The sequence below is a fragment of the Chamaea fasciata genome, unplaced genomic scaffold (assembly GCF_029207755.1).
Source record: "Chamaea fasciata isolate MVZ Bird 193981 ecotype frontalis unplaced genomic scaffold, bChaFas1.0.hap1 SCAF_9, whole genome shotgun sequence".
In the NCBI taxonomy this organism is placed as follows: Eukaryota; Metazoa; Chordata; class Aves; order Passeriformes; family Sylviidae; genus Chamaea; species Chamaea fasciata.
The window spans coordinates 34,682,860-34,702,929 of NW_027094094.1; the positions used below are offsets into that span (position 1 = coordinate 34,682,860).

Consider the following 20,070-nt stretch of genomic DNA (forward strand, 5'->3'; position numbering starts at 1 on the left):
TACTCCTAACGCGGATACCTTCGGCTGAGAGCAAATCCAACTCCCTCATGTAAGTGCCTGTTCAGAAACTTAAAAGAATAAAGTTTAAAAAAAAGCCAAATATTTTCACGGTCACTTGCATGTCGTAAACCTGGGAACGATGATTTTGGAAAACTTGATTGTACTTAACCAGCCTCAGATTGTGCAACCATGTATAACGAGCGGGGGGAGGGGGAAAACATCCTAAGCTGCTATTTGAATTATTAAACCAGCTGTATTCTCACTAAACCCGGCTCGTCTGTGTGTGAGGGGCGCTGCCCTCCCTGAGGGCACGCGGCGGGGGCGGCGCCGCGCACGCGCGGGCGGGCGGGGCGGGCGCGGGGCGATGACGCGTTGGCCGCGCGCCGCCGCCCTTGTCCGCGGATGAGTCGCTGCGCGTGGCCGCTGCTGCGGCGGCTCCCGGCGCGCGCGGGGCTCGCGCTCCGACATGGCGGCGTCGCTGCTCCCCGCGCGCGCCCCGTGGCGTCCTCAGCGCCGTCCTCGTCGTCGGCCTCCTCCGGGGACGGCGGCGCCTCCCGCGCCCCCGACACCTCGCTCTTCGTGCCCGTGCCGCTGAAGCCCGGCCTCGGCGCCGCGGCCGAAGAAGACGTGGGCGCCGAGCTCACGCGGCCCCTCAACAAGGGTGAGTGCGGACGGGAGCGTGAGGGGACGGGGGGCGGCCCTCGGGCAGCCCCGTGAGGCCTCGCCCGCCCTCTGCCCGCCGGCGCCGCACCCCGAGCGCTGTGTGCGGTTCTGTCTGGGCCGCTCAGTTCGGGAAGGACGTTAAGGAGCTCGAGCGAGTCCGGAGAAGGACAGCGGAGCCGGGGGAGGGGCTGGAGCCAAAATCTGATGGGGAGCTGATGGGGCTCGGGCCGGAGGAGGACTGGGGGCTCAGGGAACACCTTCTCGTTCTCTGCAGCTCTCTGTTGTCACAGCATCTCAGCCACAGATGGAGGTCGGGCTCTGCTGCTAGGGAACAGCAGCGGGACACGAGGAAACGGCCTCAAGCTGAGCCAGGGGAGGTTTAGGTTGGACATTGGGAGGAATTTCTTCACAGGACAAGTGATTAAACATTGGAAGGGGCTGCTCAGCGAGGTGGTGGAGTCACTATCTCTGGAGGTGTTTAAGGACAGGTTGCATGTGGCGCTCAGGGCTCTGCTCCGGTGCACAAGGTGTTGTTCGGTCATGGGTTGGACTCGATGGTCGTAGAGGTCTTTTTTCCAGCTTAATTGACTTTATGAGCCTCCTGAGGGCTGAGGGAACTGGCCCCTGCTGCTCTCGGGTCCTTTCCTGGGGTCAGAAAGACCCTCCCCCTTAGGAGCAGGGGCTCCTTCCCTGCAGGTTGTCTGGCCAGGGTAGCTAATTGTGCCCGTGACGGTGCAGTGGGATAAAGGCTGTTGGGTGAGATGACACCTGCATGTGACGGGATTCGTGGGGCTGTGCTGTGCAGGGCATGATCCGTGTGGGTGTCTTCCGGCTCAGAATATTCTGATTGACTAGGGCCAGTCGGCGTGCCCCGTGTGGAGGGAAGGCTCTGCTGGATTGCTTCCTCCCTTCTTTGCTTTGGCTCGGTCGGGGTAAAGGCGCTCGGCTTGGGCCGGGTCCCGCAGCCAAACTGCAATCTTGTGAGCTCCAAAACTGTAACTGTATCTGAGCTTAAAAGGCTTAATCTGAACTGAACTTCCCTCAGATATTGGTGTTACAGAACGAAGAGATTGTCTGTGTGTGAATGTGCCTAGATCAAAAGTAGGTGATGGCTTCAAACGGACAGAGGGTAGGTTTAGATTGGGTGTTAGGAAAAATTCTTCCCTGTGAGGTTAGTGAGGCAGCGGCACAGGTTGCTCAGAAAAGCTGTGGCTGCCCCATCCCTGGAAGTGTCCAAGGCCAGGTTGGTTGTGGTTTGGAGCAGCGTGAGGTAGTGAAAAGTGTCCCTGCCCAAGGAGTGAGATGGTCTTTAAGGTCACTTCCAACCCAGACAGTTCCGTGTTCTTATGACGCCATGATCTTTAAAGATTTGGTAAATAAGAGACAAGTTCTCAATTCTTTTGATGTTTGCTGACCTGAAAGCATTAAGGGTGTGAACAAAAATGTTTTTCATACCTTCTCCTAATTAAGTGTTCTGATGATGTATTATTTGTCTTAACTCCAGGGTATAGGAGCGTGGGCAAATGATCTTAATTGTTCACAACTGTAGAGAAAAGAATATCTGGCCTTGAAAACTAAAAAAAAAAAGTCAGGATGAAGAATACTGAACAGCTGTAATGCAAAAATCAGTGTCATAAGACTCGTCTTTTATAGGAGTAGTGCATTCCTCAGGTGCCAATAAAGATGAATGATGGCTTCTTACTTGCACATTGCCTGTTGTCTCAGTTATTAGAGGAGCAGTTTTGTTGGATTTTTTCAAAACTACAGCTAAAACGCTCTGGGAAAATAAGGATAGATTCTGTTTGGTCTTTGCTGACTTGTTGAGAAAGAGCAGATTGGCTGAAATCGTGTGCTTGCACGGTGAACATTAACTGCTTCAGACAGCCTGATGTTCTCCCATGTGAGACTGTCAAGGAATAGCAGCCAGGTGACCTGTGTGGTGCTCATCTGGATTGCCCTCTAGTGCTCTCTTTGTTGCTGTCAACAATATTTTGAAAAGACAATAACGTATTTTAAAAGTATTGGTATTTTGAAACTCAATAGTGTTAGAGAAGACTGGGCAAGACCTTCCTTAACATGTAGCCATTTTTAAAAAACTGAAATAAATAGTCTTCCTCCGCTTCCCCCTTCGGGTTCTAACCACACGCAGTATTATGCATCTTTTTTTTTTTATATTTTAAATTAAGATACTTTGTCAGATTCTGCTGCCAGGTACTGAACTAGATTCAGTAAAGAAAGATGTATATTTATGAGCTTTCTGGTTACACCTTGTGAAGAAACTTTGTTAGTAATTCCTGTGTGAATCATCTTTTTAGCTTGTTACTTGCTGGAGTGAGAGTGATTATAGTTTTGGAGCTTATTTTTGTAAAGCCAGTTTTGTAAAAACTTCTTAACATGCCCCAGTGATAGCACACAGCCTGACTGCAGTGGATTGTTGTGATCAGAGCTACAGGGAAATGTCTTGAAACTCTTCCTGCAAGCAAGGTTGAAACATTTAAATGAATCTGATACGTTGGAGACTAACTGTATAGTTTCTGAACTTTACTGCAGTTGGGCTGTCTTTTTGCAGAGAACCTTAAAAATGCTGCTGAGGAGTCAGAGCAATTGAGGAGTAAGAGCTTAAACACAGTTCTAGAGTGATAGCATGGTAAATAAGGGGAAATCTCAAAACAGGTGTGAGTAGTGGAAAGGGTGGTGATTGAGACAGGACACAGCCGTCCCGTGTGTATGTGCAGTTGAATAAGCTCGCATGGGCTGCAGTGCCAGCTTTGTTTTGTTTAGATTTTCCATATTGTTGGGACAAGTGTTTGTGCTGAGGAAGGATCGTGACCTTGGTTGTAGGGCGGCACGGTCCCAATGTCATGTTGCCTTGGATAGAAGCATGTTTTGGCATTGACCTTTCAGTCTTGTAGGAAGGCCAGCGGGCTGTGAATTTCCCTGTGTGGCTGCTGTTGTGTTCATTGCTAGAGCTTCATAGGGAACCTCTGAAGAGCATTGGGCCTGTGGTTGCTTATGCTGCTGTTTTCCAGTCTGTCCTTGATTTCGGGGCCCTTACACAGGAGTGTGGATGCTTTCCTAGGAAACGTAATCCTGCTGCTGCCCTCGCTTCTTTGTTGCCTTTGGGAACATTTCAGAACCTGAGCTAATCCATTAAGAGACTCCTGTAGCTGTGCACGAGGTATGGGATGTGCATTTAAATCTGCCCTATTCTTGTCAGCTGGTGATTTTCATTGTGCCAAGTGGACTGTCTCTGGTAGAGAGGCTGTCTTTCAGTGATTTAAGGTTGATCTCGTGGGAAGCTTTCCACGTCATGTCAGACAGTTACAGAGTGAGTCGCGGAGAGCAGAGCTTGACAGTGTTGTGTCAAGTGACTTGTGCTGCCATCCGGGGTGTGCTACGTTTATCACTCCCAGCATTTTATAATGCAGGGTTCATGGACTTGAGTTTTAAGAATGATGTAAACTCATGAATAGGTATTCATGAAATTTGCTAGATTTTTTTGTGAATTTCTGATCTGTCGTCCATGGAAAGGGGACACATCTTTTTGCACTGTCATCTAACTAACTAAATTTAATGAACTAAAATCAGCATGAACTTGAGTAAATGCAATTTTGTTGCAACACTGAACTTGCCTTTTAGGGGAGGGAAAGAGTTTATGAATAAGTTTGTAAGATTTTATTCAAAGAAAGCTCAGTAATTTGTAATATATATGAAGAAACTGTTTTTGGTTCTTCCTTCCTTTTATTTAGCCTGAGAAAAGAAAGAATACTGTGTCTGGTTTACCTGATCTTTCTGAAGAGTCTGTCTTGGAAGCAGGATGGAGGGAAGGACGTACCTCAGGATGTTGATTAAAAGCTGTCACCAAGCAGTTCAAGCAGATTTGCTTTTCATATTAAAACCTCCTGACTGATAAAAAGCAGTGCTGATAAAAAGCAAACAAAACCCCACCCCAAAACATTAATTAGTTTGTTCCATGACTTGTTAGCTGCATGTTTCCATCTTTATGATTTCATATCAAGTACCAGGGGAGATGGCTGGCACCATCTTCAAGGCAGTTCTTACTCTGTTGCAGTTGAAGGTTTTCCTTTTCCACGAGAGTCCCAGTCTCACTCACTGATTGTATTTGATTTAGGGAGTGTTCCTTTGAGTCTGTTCAGCATGGAAAGATTCCCTCTCGCCAGCATAGGGAGAGTACAAGCCAGGATCTTTGGACCAGGAGAATGTGATTTAATTTTGAGGAAGCTGAAAAAGTTATTCTTTTTCTACAGGTGAAGTTCTGAAAAACTTAAACAAGTTCTACAAAAGAAAAGAAATTCAAAGACTAGGAGCAGAAAATGGACTAGATGGTAAGAAGATGTTTTAAGTTTATAATATTTTAATGTGAAATTCGTTTTAATTCAAATGTGATATTAGATGTGATCTTTTTATCACAACACTGCTTCTTTACGTTGTCTCTGTCACTTAGTTCAAATAACCTTTATATTTACTTTTATAGCTTATATTAAGGTATAGGTTTTTAATGAACTGCTTCAGTGTTTTATTGGGGGTTTACAAATAGTTGTTTCTCATCCTGGCCACATTAATTCTGTTCCTTTTGTTGTTGTTGGTTTTTTTTTGCAGCTCGCCTCTTTCACCAAGCATTTATAAGCTTTAGGAAGTATATCATGGAATCCAGTTCTGTGAGTGCTGATTTGCATATTATTCTCAATGATATATGCTGTGATGCAGGCAAGTATCTGGAATGCTTGTAAAATAAAATGTGCGTTTTTACTTGTTTTTGCCCTGTATACTTATGTACATACCTGTGGACCCCTACTATGCTGTCAGAGAGATTAAAAATCCCTGCTTCCCTATCAGAAACATTTGTGTTCATCCTAGGGAATGTTCAGTTCTTAAATCTTCTGAAGTGAAAATGAAAGATGTGGAGGTGTTAGCAGGAAGCAGCCTGTTGTTTTACAGTGTCTGTTCAGGGCTGAAATGGAAAACAGTGCTGTTCTATTTGTCCCTCTCTTGAAAATCCAGTAGTCACTAGGGGGCACTTGCAGAGCTTTCTCCTGGCTGGTGGCTTTAGGGGCAGCTTAGTGACAGTGCTCTGTTTCCCTGTGGCACTCAGTGGTGTGCTTGCCTGCTTAGTGCATCCTGTGTTGTGATTAACAGCATTCAACTGAGAGATGATGCCAGCTGGGAATAGCAGGATCAGCTTTCTCCAGGGTTTGAGCTGTACAGTGTGTGTTCTAATGATGGGATTTTAAAGGTTGCAGTGGTTGTTCATTTTGTCTTAAAATGTAAATGTGTAGATTTTAAATGTTGGCCATCTTAGGAAATTGTCTCATTATATTTCTTGTGCATAAAATGTTCCACAGGATTTTCTTGTTTCCACTTCCTATTTGGTTATATATGAGCATTATGCCTTATAACTCATGTAGAGAAATACTGAAATTTTTTTAATCTGAGTTTTGCTTGTCCAAAGCTGATCATTAAATATATAGTTTAAAAAAAATTTCAACAATCATTTTTAGTCATTGAATAATAATTCTCAATTTAACCTCCCCCAAAATAGAACGTCTCCCCTCCCCAACAAAACAAAAACTCTCCAACAAACTCCAGACCACTGCTTTTTCTTTTTGTGTGTGTATATTTGATAATAACAGTTTTTTATATCAAGATTGTTCTTTGAAATTCTATGAGAGCTGGACAGTAGGAGTATGACCTGAAATGAGACCTTTAAGGCCCACACGTCTACTCTGCAGACGTTCAGAAGAATGAACCTGGATTTTTCTTCTGAGTTGATTTTAGTATTTGTATTTTCTCTCCTAGGGATTGGAAACTTAGAAATTGGAACCAGCATCCTAAGCCTCAGTAGCTTAAAGATGCTGCAAATCTGTTTTTCTATGTTTGTTCATAAAAGCACTTTAAAATCTCTCCCTTGTCCTCTCCCTCTTCTCCAGCTTTTCCAGTTTCTCATTTTTACTTAGAAGTTTCTGTAGGCCAGTAGGCTGAGCAGAGTGAATATACTGAAACGAGATGCATTTTTTTCATATTCTTGTGCTCGTATTCCATTGCTAAATGAGTCCATGTACTTGTGTTAGTTTCCCTTTCTTTAGTTTCCCTTTCTGCCACTGAGATAATTGTTGAACTTCATAGAGAGCCAGAAGTTGAAAGGATTACGTAAGTGCGGGGTGGAAGTAGTAGAAAATTTTTTTTCAAAGTTTATTATGAAGGTGGATGCTCAGACAAGCACACAAAGTTTCTGAAAAGGATTTGTTCTTCTAGGTCACGTGGATGATCTATTTCCATTTTTCCTGAGGCATGCAAAGCAGATCTTTCCAATGCTGGACTGCATGGATGATCTGCGCAAGATCAGCGATCTGAGGCTGCCACCCAACTGGTCAGTGTGGTGAAGTGACTGCATTGTTTTCTTTTCTTAGTGTCATAGAATTTCGTACTCTGTGGACTTATATGTAATTATGCTGCATTTTCAGTTATTTTCTCTGTTTTTACAAAAATTTGTGTCAGGAACTCTTGTATTTTTTAAAGCTATGTCACAACGAATTAAAAAGAAAATAAGATTATATCAGCTATGAAAGTCGCTGAGTTGGTGTGGCTTTTCCAGGAAGATGTTTTCTGACAATGTGTTTGGGAGATAGCACATCAAAACATTAAAATATTGATAAGCTCAAGGAGAGAGAATTGCAGCAATAACGAGAATTATTTTGAACACAATGTGTGAATTTCTCTCTGGATCTTTGAAAGCATTGCATGACTTAGGAGATCAACGCGTAAGATACAGTAACCTCTTTATACTGTCTCTGAGAACTTGATATTCCTGCTTAAACTCACATTAAAATTATTAGTAAATAAATGCTTAAGCTAATTTCCAGTTTCTCCTCAATCAGTATCCAGGTAACTGTTCAACAGATCTGCTTTATTTTGTCTTTGATTTAGGTATCCAGATGCCAGGGCTATTCAGAGAAAGATAATATTCCATGCCGGTCCTACAAACAGTGGAAAAACTTATCATGCTATCCAGAGATTTTTGTCAGCCAAATCTGGAATATACTGTGGTCCACTAAAACTTCTGGCTCATGAGATCTTCCAAAAGAGTAATGATGCTGTCAGTATGTCATATTACTTACCAACATCCTTAGTACTGGAACAGTCTCATGAATGCATATCTGTAAAGTCCTGTAGTGGCCCCAGCTGGGCCCTGTGCTTGAGCAGTGCAGTGCAAAGCCCTTTGCTTTGCAGTGGTGTCAGCTCATGTAAAATCAGTTGTGCATTCCTGCTTTAGGCGCAGAATTCAACATCATTTCCCCAAGTGGAACAATGCTGTCCCCAGAGCACGTGCTCTGCAATCATCCCTGTAACCTGCCTCTGTTCTTCTGGAATTTGTTGCTCCCTGGGTTATCCAGGTTCTACTGTTAGGTTTTTCAGCATAGGGACCATGCCCTCTTTTGCCCATGACCTTTATTATAGCTTGTACACAAAAATATTACCCTTGCTTAACTCCCCTCAACCTTCTGCTTCAATGTAGAAATATACTTCACTTCACTGTCCTTGAAAAATTCTGCAGATTCAGATGTGTTGAATTGAAGAGCAGTGCTGTATATTGAGGCCCTAGAGGAAATTCTCATTAGTGTTTTATATTGCTTCTGGCATATTTTTGGAGGCTCCTCACCAGTGTGTTTCCAGCTGCAGAGAACCAGACCAGTTCTGAAGCACTACAACCACATATCACATGTTAACATAGCACAGTGTGTGTGTACAGTAGTGATGTTGTGATTTCTCTTTTTTTGATGTAGAATTTGTAACTCCTGTTGTCAGTCTGAGCAACACATCAGGAAGATTGGGGCAGGGTGGTGGCCTCAGCTGTCTTTCACAGCTGATCCTCATCTTACTGATCCTCTGAGCTCTTGCTGTGCCAGTACAAGGCAGCAGGGCAATTGCCAAAGGAGCTGGAGCGGGCTGGAACTTGCAATGCTCCCTTGCTGCTGGGCCCTGCTTTATGAGCCCCTTGTATTCTTCTAACAGTTCTTTTGGGGCAGATGTGGCAGCTCTGAAACGCTCAGGGGAAGATGTAACCTCCTGCAGGAGTAGGGGAAGATGTCTAATTACAGATACCACCTCTTCATTAAGCCTCCGCTCTGATAGGACTTAAACACAAGGCACAAGTCTCTCAAGGCTGAGTAGTTATTTCCTGGATAGCTTCTGTTACACTGTCCTAGAAACTACTGTAAGAAACTGTTCTTGGCCTCTTTGGAAAGGGGATTCTTTTATGTTTAAGAAGCTTAACCTGAGATTTCTGCATGCCTTCAGAATGTGCCATGTGACCTGGTGACAGGAGAAGAGCGTGTGTTTGCCAGTGAAGATGCCAGACAGGCTCCCCACGTTGCTTGTACCATTGAAATGTGCAGCACTAATACACCTTGTAAGTACACATAATTGTTGCTGTCCCATCTGTGGTATCCTTGTGTGTGTTATTGCTTGGACTTAAAAGTAGCCGAGCTCTTCTTTTTCACTCTTATTTGAACAATTCCTGAACTATGATAGGGCAGTTCAAGAATCCTGGATCATCTCGGAGTAGCTTTTTGGTGATAAGAATATTAGCTTTGTTTGAGCAGCCTTTTTTAGGAAACCTGTGAGTTCCCTCAGTGCCTTTGTGTCTTGTACTGCTGTTCTAGATGCTCTTCCTTGGTGCATCATATTTTTCTTTTTTTGTTTTAAGATGAAGTTGCTGTGATTGATGAAATTCAGATGATCAGAGATCCTGCCAGAGGCTGGGCTTGGACAAGAGCCCTTCTAGGTAAGCTTATTTGTGTTGGCAATGAATTGGCTTAATGGCACATGAAATTGAAGGTTAGCAGTCAGTGTAGTCATTAGTGGTTATAATATGGGATGCAAAACAAAAGTATTTCTTCTTCATGTCTTCTCACAGCAAGTTAGAGAGATACTCTGCCTCAAAGGATTTGTCTGCATGCTACCTGTCATGTTTTACTTAATGAATAGGTTTTTAAGATTTTATTCAGGTGCCTCTTTTATTTTTCCTTCCTTGGATAATGGGGAGTCTTTACTGCTTTGTGCTGTCCTTTTACATTGAGTGTTTCCAAGAAGTATGCTTTTCTGTTCAATTAAAGCACCAGTTTTCAAGAGACTACCTTTGTAGACATTTTGCTAAATAATGGTAACTAAATATTTTATAGTGTTAATTTCAAATGGCTCATTTACAGAGCTGCATTAATCTTTTATGTTCTTAGAAGAATGCTTATTTTGATAATTTTAGAATTTTTCTAGAGGAGTTTTTGAAACATTTTCCTTGTATTTGGAACAGAAGTTTGGAATCTGATTCCCTCTTGACCCTTCCTTTTCTTGCTTTTGATTCTGAGTTCAGCAGATTTGTCACAGTTCCTTTACTTCCTGTTTTTCCCTTTCCTGTTCTGGCTGAATTAGAGGTGAATTCATGCAGAAAACAAAACTCCTCAGTTCTGCTATGGTTTAGGGGTTAGTAAAACATGAGTAGTAAATAAAACATACTCAAAGCTTTGCTCCATTTGTTCAGTGGCTGAGGGTACCTCTTGTTTTGGCCAAGAGGGTGCAGTGAGGTATTGGCTGCTCTGATTATCACACTAAGAATTTGTCAATATCACCTGCTGCTAAGAGATCAAGAGCCACTCTAGGGAAATAGTGAATTTTGGAAGAGGCTTTAGGTGGAGGTTTGGGTCCTTGAAGGAGGTGAAATACGGTCTTCATTGTGTTTAGCAACCAAAATACAATTTTTTGTTCCCTTAAGAACCACCCAAAGCTACTGTTGTATATAAACAAGTAACATTTTGCTTTTTATTTCACTGGACCTTGTTCAGGCCTCTGTGCAGAAGAAATCCACGTTTGTGGAGAACCTGCTGCTATTGACTTGGTGACAGAGCTCATGTACACTACAGGAGAGGAAATTGAAGTAAGTAATTCTGAGAAGCTATGAACAGAACATCAGATTCTCTTTGCTGTAAAAAAGGGGAAAATTGTAGGGTCTTTCTGGGGGTATCCCTGCTCAAAGTTGTCCTGCAGGATGTCTTGTTAAAATGTTTGTCAGTTTCTGTAAAGCAAAGATGTTGCAAAGTTCTTTCTTTCCCTTTTTAAATAGTGATACTGTTTTTCTGAAAGAAGATAAGTGGTTTGATGGGTTCCCTTCAGGGGATGCTGCAGCTGGTACAGCTGTTTATGTTTATTTACAGTTCTGATCTTCCAGGAGGGCATGGTGCTTTCGAGTTTGCTGACTTTACAGGATGTGTTGATAGTTAGTCTCGGTATGATGGAATTTGGGTTCCAAAAGATGCCATCTTTGACACCTTTAATTCTAGGTCCGAAACTACAAGAGACTGACTCCTCTGACTGTGCTGGATTATGCCTTAGAGTCCTTAGATAACCTTCGTCCTGGGGACTGCATTGTCTGTTTCAGTAAGAACGACATTTACTCTGTCAGCCGACAGATCGAAGCCAGAGGATTAGAATGTGCTGTCATATATGGCAGTCTGCCACCAGGTAAAGCACTTTTGCTTTTATTGTTTAGGAAGTGCTCTGTTTCTTGCTACTTTTCTTAGGAGAAAACCCCCTTGTACTGCTTTCTTTATTTTAAAATAAAGCAGTGCAAGTTTCCTAGTTTTCCTTCTCTGTATATCTAGAGAAAGTAATCAGCTTTCGTTGACTGGTGTTTTAATCTTGGGATTAGACCTTTATTATGTACTTAATTTTGATCTTCACAGATAGCTATAATTAAACGAGGTCTGTCCACAACTCTGGGAATGATTTAAATCCCTCCTGCCCTTCCCCCCATCTGCGGCCAAATACCAATCAAATACCAATTTTTTTTTTTTTCCTCAGCCTGTTATAATGATTTTGGACTCAGTGAGGCATTGCCTTTATTTTGTGTGAAGTTTGCTATGTGACGTGTTCTGTCATTCTGTTTTAGGAACAAAGCTTGAACAGGCAAAGAAATTCAATGATCCTGATGATCCGTGCAAAATTTTAGTTGCTACAGATGCAATTGGAATGGGGCTCAATTTGTAAGTACTTGCAGCAGGTTTTGGTACTTCTATTTTCCGTCGGGTTTGATGGCCACAAGAATTTCCTTGCTTTTTATCTCCCTAGTCTGACTAACTCATCTAAATATCTTCTGTGTCTAGATAACACAGTACATACATTTCAATTTTGAAGTAGCAATTAATTTGGTTAGGTAGAGCTAAGCTCTAATTTTAAAACTGATTCCAAGAATTAAATGACTCCCTTGGCCTATTCACACAATTCGGTGTGATATCTGGCCGTGGCTGGCAGGGCCTACTGGATCAACTGGAGTCAAATGTTCTAGGTTGTCAGAGTTGTCATTCTCTTGCATTTCTGAAATAGAGAGCGAGTTCAGGCCAGCGTCAGATGTATTTCCTTAGTGAAGGACATGCAGTCACATTGCTGCAAACTACTGAGGCAGGTGGTGGTGAATGGACTGGGAGGTGATTAGGGTGTGAGTGATGTGTGCGGGGATAGTGATTCTCCTGCAACTAGCCAGTAGGCTTCTCCTGCCCTTTAGAATATGCTGTGTCCGTAAGTAGTATCTGTGATACCCTAATTTATAGAGGAGAAAAAAGCAAATAAAAAAAGCAAAAGCTTTAATTCTTCGTATTGGAAGGAATTCGCAAAAAAGGATTTGCCTTTGTTTTCGTTTAAATGTTTCAGGTGTATAAGAAGAATAATTTTTAACTCCATAGTAAAGCCAACTGTCAATGAGAAGGGAGAGAAGGAAATAGACTCCATTACCACCTCCCAGGCTCTGCAGATTGCAGGCAGGGCCGGGCGTTTCGGCTCCTCCTTCAAAGAGGGAGAAGTCACTACAATGCATCGCGATGACCTCGCGCAGCTGAAGGAAATTCTGAGCGAGGCTGTGCCCTCTGTCAAGGTGAGAACCTCAGCACCCAGCTTATACAGATGTACTCTGGGACTGGCTTATGATATTCTGATCCCAAATTATTTTTCCTTCTGTCTGTTTGCAATTTAGTAATAAAAATGGGTTGTGTTGTGCCAGAATGACTTTGGATGTATGTCCCATTTGGAGACTTGCAGTGTTGCTTTTTTTTTGTTGAATCAGCTCTTTTAAGAATTTAAAGCTCAAGCACAGAAATTCTCAAGTTTCAGCTATGTGTGCTAAATAAACTGGAGTCTGCAGGGTGCTTTGGTTTCTTCCATTTTGTCTTTCAGTATGTTGTTTTTGTTGCGTTAACTTTAAAACAATATTGAGAATTAACAGAGGGGTTTTTTTCTTTCCATTTAGGCAGCTGGCCTACATCCTACTCCTGAGCAGATAGAAATGTTTGCTTATCATCTTCCTGATGCCACTCTATCCAACTTAATTGTAAGAATGATCAAAATATTAGCTTCTGCTTTAAAAATGAAGTATCACTAATAGCTTTGTACTTTGTACAAACCTGCCCTTGGGAGACCTGACAGACAGCCTCATGTGTGTTTTTTTAATTGATTGGATTCTTCTCTCCACCACACAAGTGACTGCATATAGGTTTAGGATGTTTAACTTTTCTATGCTACTATAAACCTGAAAGCTGTTGAAACGTGTCAGTCATTTTTACATGTGTTTAAACTGTGCAGCAGCTTTTTCATTCCAGCTTTTCTGAATTTTAAATGCAGACATTTCAGTCTGAGGCTGAAGATTACAGATCTAAAATTAGATAAATTATTTGAAAATTCCTGGGAAACTTGTCATGTCAGATTTTCACATATCTGAAAGCTATCTGATTTTTTTTTCCTGTTTCTGTGGATTTTGTGGTAAAGCATGTGTTTGTAACTTTTTGAAAACTGTTTTTGTGGGATCGATTTGAGCTCTTCTTTAGACAGATACTAGTTCCTCTTGGATGTACTTAAACATTATAAAGTAGAAATTAAGATTCCAATACTGTATTGAAAAAAGTTGTCACAGCTTTAAGTAAACTGAGAAATCCTTGGCAGCTTTCATGGTTTTAAAGTGCATTATTGTTCCTGCTTGATCTGCTGTTATGTAGCAAAATGTATATTTCTAACTTCGAAATAAAAGATTATACCTGGAGACCTCCTGGAAGACTTAGCTTGGTACGGTAACAACACATCCTTAAAATTTTTAAATTAGCAATTTCTGGGCTAGCATAGTGGTATTAAGATAAAAACCTTGTGTTGTTTTTGATCTCTTAAATATTCAGTCACATATTTAATTAAAAAGCTCAGCTTTTCTTTAAAGATGTTCTTTAAAAAAATCTTTCAAAGATTTACATTACAGAAATAATTTTGGGGGCCCGTAAAATTCCCCCTACAGAGTGCACTGCATCTTCCGTTTCTCCAAACCTTGAGTGCGTCTCATGTTTTCTTTGAACTCCTCTATTGGATTACTGTATTTAGCTTGTGTTTTCTTTCTTCCTAAAATAGATCTGATCCTGACATTGAGCTAAAAATACCTCAATTATTGAATTGTATGGTGTAAAGTTAGCTTTTTGGGTCATGCTAAGTGACAAACCTGGAGAAATTTCTAAACATAGTGGTAACTGGTTCCTGTGATGGTGTTCTTTGTAACTAAAATGTACCCTTCCAAAACTTAGTGAATTGGGAAACTGACTGAAAGTGTTTGAATAAGGTGTAGTGTGTTACGTCTCCTCCTCTGATCCTGCGTTGGAGAATTTAATGCAAATTCTGCTAAAAGAGCAGTGGAAACTCCCCTACCCACATTTTTATTAACTGTGGTCAAATTTGATGGTTTTTAATTATTCTTTCAGTATAACTAGTCTTTCAAACTCTAAATAATTTTTTGGTTTGGTAAGACAAAGTTTAACAACCCTCTCCTGTAATAGCATTCTTACATTTGGTTTTATTTTCACAGGATATTTTTGTGAGCCTCTCACAGGTCGATGGGATGTACTTTGTCTGCAATATTGATGACTTTAAATTTCTAGCAGATATGATTCAGCACATTCCACTAAATCTGCGATCACGATACGTCTTCTGCACTGCACCCTTGAACAGAAAAGAGCCTTTTGTGTGTACCACTTTGTTGAAGGTCAGCTATTTTTTTTTCCCCTCAAAAAATACGGTGTTTCTATTGGACCAAGAGGGTTTTGGTGCACTGGGATGATATCTAGCTGCTATATTTATTGTGGGCTTTGCCTTCAGATCATTTGAGAGCCTTCATAAAGTGCTCACAGGTAGAATAAGAGATGTAAGATATCTGGACATGTATTGAATTCTTCACTATTTTTATTGACCAGAGTTCTGAGACCTAGTTCTCATGATGTCAATTAAAGTTTGGATAGCTTCCCTGCTGTTTGCCTCTGAAAATCCTACTGCTTTTCTATGTATGCTCACTCTGAACTGGGAGAGATAAGAGCTGTGTTCCCTACTCACTTGTGTATTGTTAAGCTTTGCACTACAGTGTTTCTAAAAGCAGTCATTAAAAACCAAGTTGCTGCTCCTTCGAGCTCTTAGCTTGTCAACAAAAGAAGAGAATGTGGCATTAAGGGTGATTGCTGATGCTGTATTACAGTTACATAGAATTTAAACTTCAGAAAACACAGAGCTGTTAAGTTGCTCTCAGAATTATGTCACTTTACTTTTCAGGCCTGGATGAATTCGTTTTTCCTGTGCCCCTGGAGTGATTATTTTGAGGAATTTGTAGTCAGCTGATTTTTCAGTTTTTCAGCTTTAATAATGATGTCACTTGGGACTATTGCTTTGTTAGATGGTATTGCCATTGTTCCCTTTTTGAAGACTGCATCAAACTTTTAAAATGAAATAGCATAAAAATGAAACTGATGTGGTGCCCTCATGTCACAAATATTAGAACACTGCTTTTCAAAAATGGCTAATGGTCTTTAAAAGAATGAGTGCTTGATTAAAGAGTTGAAACAAGTGCCTCATCAGGAAAATGCTGAGCTTTTGGAGTCCAAGTAGTGAAGGTGCAGAGGGGCATAATGTGGTGTTAGAGGGACGTAGGCTGTTGTGAATGCTTGTGTGAATTTAATCCCCCTTCCCTGGCCAAGAAAACCCACTTGAGTGTCAGCCAGATAGGAAGCAGTTCTTCCAAAGCATAAGTACTCTTTGAAAATTTTAGATTTAAATCTCACTTGACTTGTTTTTCTGTTAGTTGAAGAGCTGATGTGTCTGGGTTTCAGAAGAGCAGATTTCTAGTGCAGATTAATCTGTTTGGTTTGTGGGTAGTGTGTTTCCTAAACCAGGAAATACATTTCATATTCTAAACCCTGGCAAGCCCAAAACAAGATAATTAACTGAATAGGAGGAGGAGGATTAAAAAAGACACAAAGTCCATCTGCTTTGCTAGATGAAATCAAATGCCTTCAGTGTTACGCTTTTCTGGATAGCTCTGTGCTTTTGTTGCTTAACTCTGTGCATGGCCCGTGAACAAATTGTGTTAATGAGGCCCTGGAAAGGAGAGGTGACTCCTGTGTTGAGTAATTAAGTAAAAGAATGTGTGGCATTTGGGTTGTGTAAAACAAAGCAGGTATTTTTATGGAGTATTCTATGTATACAGACTCCGGGGAATTTAACTCTTTGGGGATTTCTTTCCTGACGAACTGAGGATTTGACTGAATCTGCTTGTTTTTCAGTTTGCACGACAGTTCAGTAGAAACGAGCCTCTGACGTTTGACTGGCTCTGCAGGCACACCAAGTGGCCCTTGGCTGCTCCGAAAAACATCAAGGAACTTGTACACCTTGAAGCTGTGCATGATGTTTTTGACCTCTATCTGTGGTTAAGGTATCGTCTTTGTGCTTGAAAACCTTTTTTTTTAGTTTTTTCTCCTATTATTTATGATTTACAATCCTAAAAGTGCAGTGTCTTCAAGCCCATATGTACATGGTGCAGGATGGGCTCCTTTGGCCTTTTAGAGGATCTTGACGAATGCAATATTGAGGGAGTGAGTTCTGCAGACAGAAGTTTATGACTGACAGAAAGAGGAAGGTTAGAAACAAGGTGATCCTGGGCTGGAGCAGCTGAAATGCAAATTAAAATACTGTTACCTTTCCCAAGCAACATGCAATAAATATTCTTTTTACTTAGTATATATCCCATTTTTGTCCCATTGAGAAGGTTTGATTGTGTGTTCTTTTGGCTCTCTTCAGTTACCGCTTCATGGATATGTTCCCTGACGCTGTCCTTGTAAGGGATATCCAGAAAAAACTAGACGACATTATACAAATTGGTGTCTGCAACATCACGAAGCTGATCCGAGCATCCCAGGCTGCAGCTGCTCCTGGCACAGCTGAAGTTGTGTCAGAAGACTTTCCTCTCTCAGCGACTCAGAAGGATGCCAGGGTGGTTTCAGACCGTCACGGTGCAGCCTCCACGGAGGCACTGTCCATTGCAGTGGAGGCTGCAGCACTGAGAAGAGCAAAGAACTTGAGACCCTCTCGGCTCGGGAGCAGGCAGGAGGATCTGAAAAGCTACGGACGTGGATCTCTTGCCAACAGATTGGTGCGGGAGGGACTTCTGACACAGGAAATGCTGAGACAGCTGGAGAGTGAGTGGCAGGATCAGCACAGGAATGGTAGATACGGCTTGGGTTCAAAAAGAGATGATCAGCATAGTTCAAAGGAAACGAGGAAAAAGAGAAAATAGAACCATGTCCTAATTCTGTTTAGTTTTTATTCATACAATAAAATACTATTTTAATAACTTCTTTGGCATTTCATGTTTACATTGCTGCAGCTCCTTGATGTTTTTCCTTCTCCCATGACCAGTAATGTGAAGCACTCAGAGAGATGGACTCTTAAAAGCTCAGAGGCCATAAGTTTGTTTTTACCACTCAGCTGTACACTCTTTCAATCATGGTGTTCAGCATAAATGTATGATCTGCTGCTATGTGAAAATTTGAACTTGGTGTCTTCTTGCAAGATATCTTCTCATCATCAATAAATGTCAGATATTTCACTAGCAATGAATTAGCTACTCATTCCACCCCTTCCCAAAGGGCAGAGTTTAACAGACTGCAAACACGTAATGAACTGCGTGGAACAAAATCGGCTCAGAATGGCGATAAGGAATCATGTGCCTCTAACCATTGTGTCCTGTGAAAACGTGGAAGGAGGTGAAAAGCATTTGTGGTAATGTGTCGGGAGTGATGGAATTCTGGCCACAAGAATTTTGGAGTGAGCTTCAGTTCTGTAATCTGATGGTTAATTATGATGCTGTGCGATTTGGTTTTCGTGCGAGCAGCTTTAAGGTGTGCTTTTGAGCTCCCAGTATGAGTACTGGAGAGTGGAAAGAATCAGATGCTGAAACTGCTGTGTTTACAGAAATGGGGTTTAGCACTTGTACATGTTGCTGGGCTCCCTGAGGAGCACAATGCTACGCTGGCTGTGTATCTGGGGTTGGCTGTGTACAGGTCCACAGGTCCTGCTTGTGTTAATGTTGGGAAACCTTTAGGATCCAGGTTGAGTTTCACGATCAGATACCTCACTTTCTGAAGTGATCAACTGTGTTTCTCTGCAGGCTGAAAGTTTGCTCTGAATCCCCTTTTCTTTCTCCTAGTATCAATCCTTTATGCTGCTGTTCAGAGGGAAATCTGCAGCAGTTTGAAAAAATGTTTTTACAGCTGTTTTCAGTGTAGTTCACATACTCTGTCCTCATTGTTTACTAAAAGGCAAGCAGTGCGTAAATGTTTCTAGTCCACATGATCTCCTGCTGGTTTCAGTACAGTACTAGTGGGAAGAGAAAGTTTTAGGTCCTTGCCCTGCAAAGCCACGTCTTTGTTTTCCTCCCCCAAGAAAAAACCAAGCAGCTCTGTGTGTGGCAATGGCCACATGAGTGTTGTGGATTTTCTGTTTTGCAGATGAGTAGTTCAGCTTTGCTTTCCAGAGTACTGCTGAAGGCCACCGCTTGCACAGACTGCAAGTGTGCATTAACCCTTACAAACGTGTTGGCCTTTGCTGCTATCACACAGCCTGTGTGGTGGAGGGCTATCAGGTGCCTCCTTGTTCCTTGGCACTCACTGGAAGGGAAGCGGTAGTTGCTCAAGCCTGCAGGCACATTTTGACCACCTGCATTGTCCCACTTACCCCTGGGAATGCACTTCCCCCAGATCCAGGGTGGATCTGCAGACCACTGTTTGAAACCACCTTGGCTGTCCACCACGGACAACGCTTGTTTTCTCTGCCCAGCGTGTGTGAGGTTGGCAGAAGACCCACACTGATGTGCTTTGCTTCTGTTAGATTGAATTTATCCTTTGATCATACAGTAAGCTGAGTACTAGTGTATATTTTTGAGCAAGGAAAGAGTGTCTGCGACTTGAGGATATAAGCTAGCCTTGTGTTTCAGCACCAAGCCTTGCAATAAAGAAGCTAAATGACTATAAGCATTCTATTTTGTATTTTGCTGAGATTAGCACTTTGCTTAACTGGCTGCTTGTTTCCATAGTGACTCCATAGTAACTGTTTTAGAAGCTCTGAAGTTTATTCAGGCGTTTCCAGGCTGACTTTATGAAAGTTTTCTTTTCTTCTGAGCTAATGGTGTGGCTGTCATTGACTCCCACTAGAATGGCTGCCAGATTGGTCCCGTGTGGTACAATCTGGACTGGTGTGGTGCAGGGTTACCCCAACTGCCCATTTTTAACCTGCCTTGTGGGGCTGTGCTGAAGCTTTATTTTTAAGCAGCAGCAGTGCTGTTCTCTTGATCTGGGAATCACATTTGCAAAATAGTTTCAGGTGTTCAGATTTCCAGATTAATATCAGGCATTGAAATTAGAGATGTTTAGAAGTTTATTCTTTAGTTGTTTATTTGCTGTCCTTCAAATGTAAAATGCTGATTGTAACAGCACTTCTTGGTAAAATCCTCCTGGCTTTTAAGCCCAGTATGCTCTGTTCTGCCCGTGCTGTTTCATTCCCCTCAGGTGTTCTGCCTTACCTTAAATCTTGATGTTGCACTAGGAGTGGCATATGCAGGAAGAGTGAATGCAGGGATCCCTTTCTCTCCTGAGTTTTGATGAATTTATGGGAATATAGTGGGGAATGAAGCTGCTGCCACTGCAGGGAAAGGGTAATGTGTTCTAGGGGTTGGTCTTGGAATCGTAAACTATGAAAAGAAGGATTTCCCCTGATGACCTGCTATAGTAGCCTTGTCCACTATCTCCTTGTTAACCTGGGTACCAAATTTAGCAGCCGGTGTTGCTACTGCCTTTGATACCTCACCAAAGATAAATGAGTTTGTCTCACAATGAAATGCTTATTGATACAGTATCTCTTTCTGGAGGTAACAGGGGCACGTTTAGCTGATGTACTCAAGACTTTTTTGTGACTTTCCCCATTGTAGCTATGAGCTCCTTTTCTCTGCAGGCCTTTGGCTGCAAGGCTGTGGGAGGCAGATGAGCACCAGACTCTAGG

At 42.1% G+C, this 20,070-nt stretch overlaps 1 protein-coding gene across 2 annotated transcripts; it reads left to right on the plus strand.

The window, feature by feature from the left end:
- The first annotated feature begins 431 nt into the window (after nucleotides 1-431).
- Nucleotides 432-17,696, plus strand: SUPV3L1 (Suv3 like RNA helicase). Of its 2 annotated transcripts, XM_066191873.1 has the most exons (15): nucleotides 432-661; nucleotides 4,932-5,009; nucleotides 5,284-5,391; nucleotides 6,937-7,051; nucleotides 7,609-7,777; nucleotides 8,980-9,091; nucleotides 9,389-9,466; nucleotides 10,521-10,612; nucleotides 11,016-11,196; nucleotides 11,624-11,717; nucleotides 12,382-12,601; nucleotides 12,974-13,054; nucleotides 14,561-14,737; nucleotides 16,302-16,450; nucleotides 16,816-17,696. In XM_066191873.1, the coding sequence occupies exons 3-15, from the start codon at nucleotides 5,328-5,330 to the stop codon at nucleotides 17,309-17,311; spliced, it is 2,028 nt and encodes a 675-aa protein (XP_066047970.1). In that variant the 5' UTR covers nucleotides 432-661; nucleotides 4,932-5,009; nucleotides 5,284-5,327; the 3' UTR covers nucleotides 17,312-17,696. The 2 variants fall into 2 exon arrangements, with proteins under 2 accessions (XP_066047970.1, XP_066047971.1); XM_066191874.1 differs by lacking the exons at nucleotides 432-661; nucleotides 4,932-5,009; nucleotides 5,284-5,391; nucleotides 6,937-7,051 and having other exon boundaries at nucleotides 7,654-7,766; nucleotides 16,816-17,678.
- The last annotated feature ends 2,374 nt before the right edge of the window (nucleotides 17,697-20,070 follow it).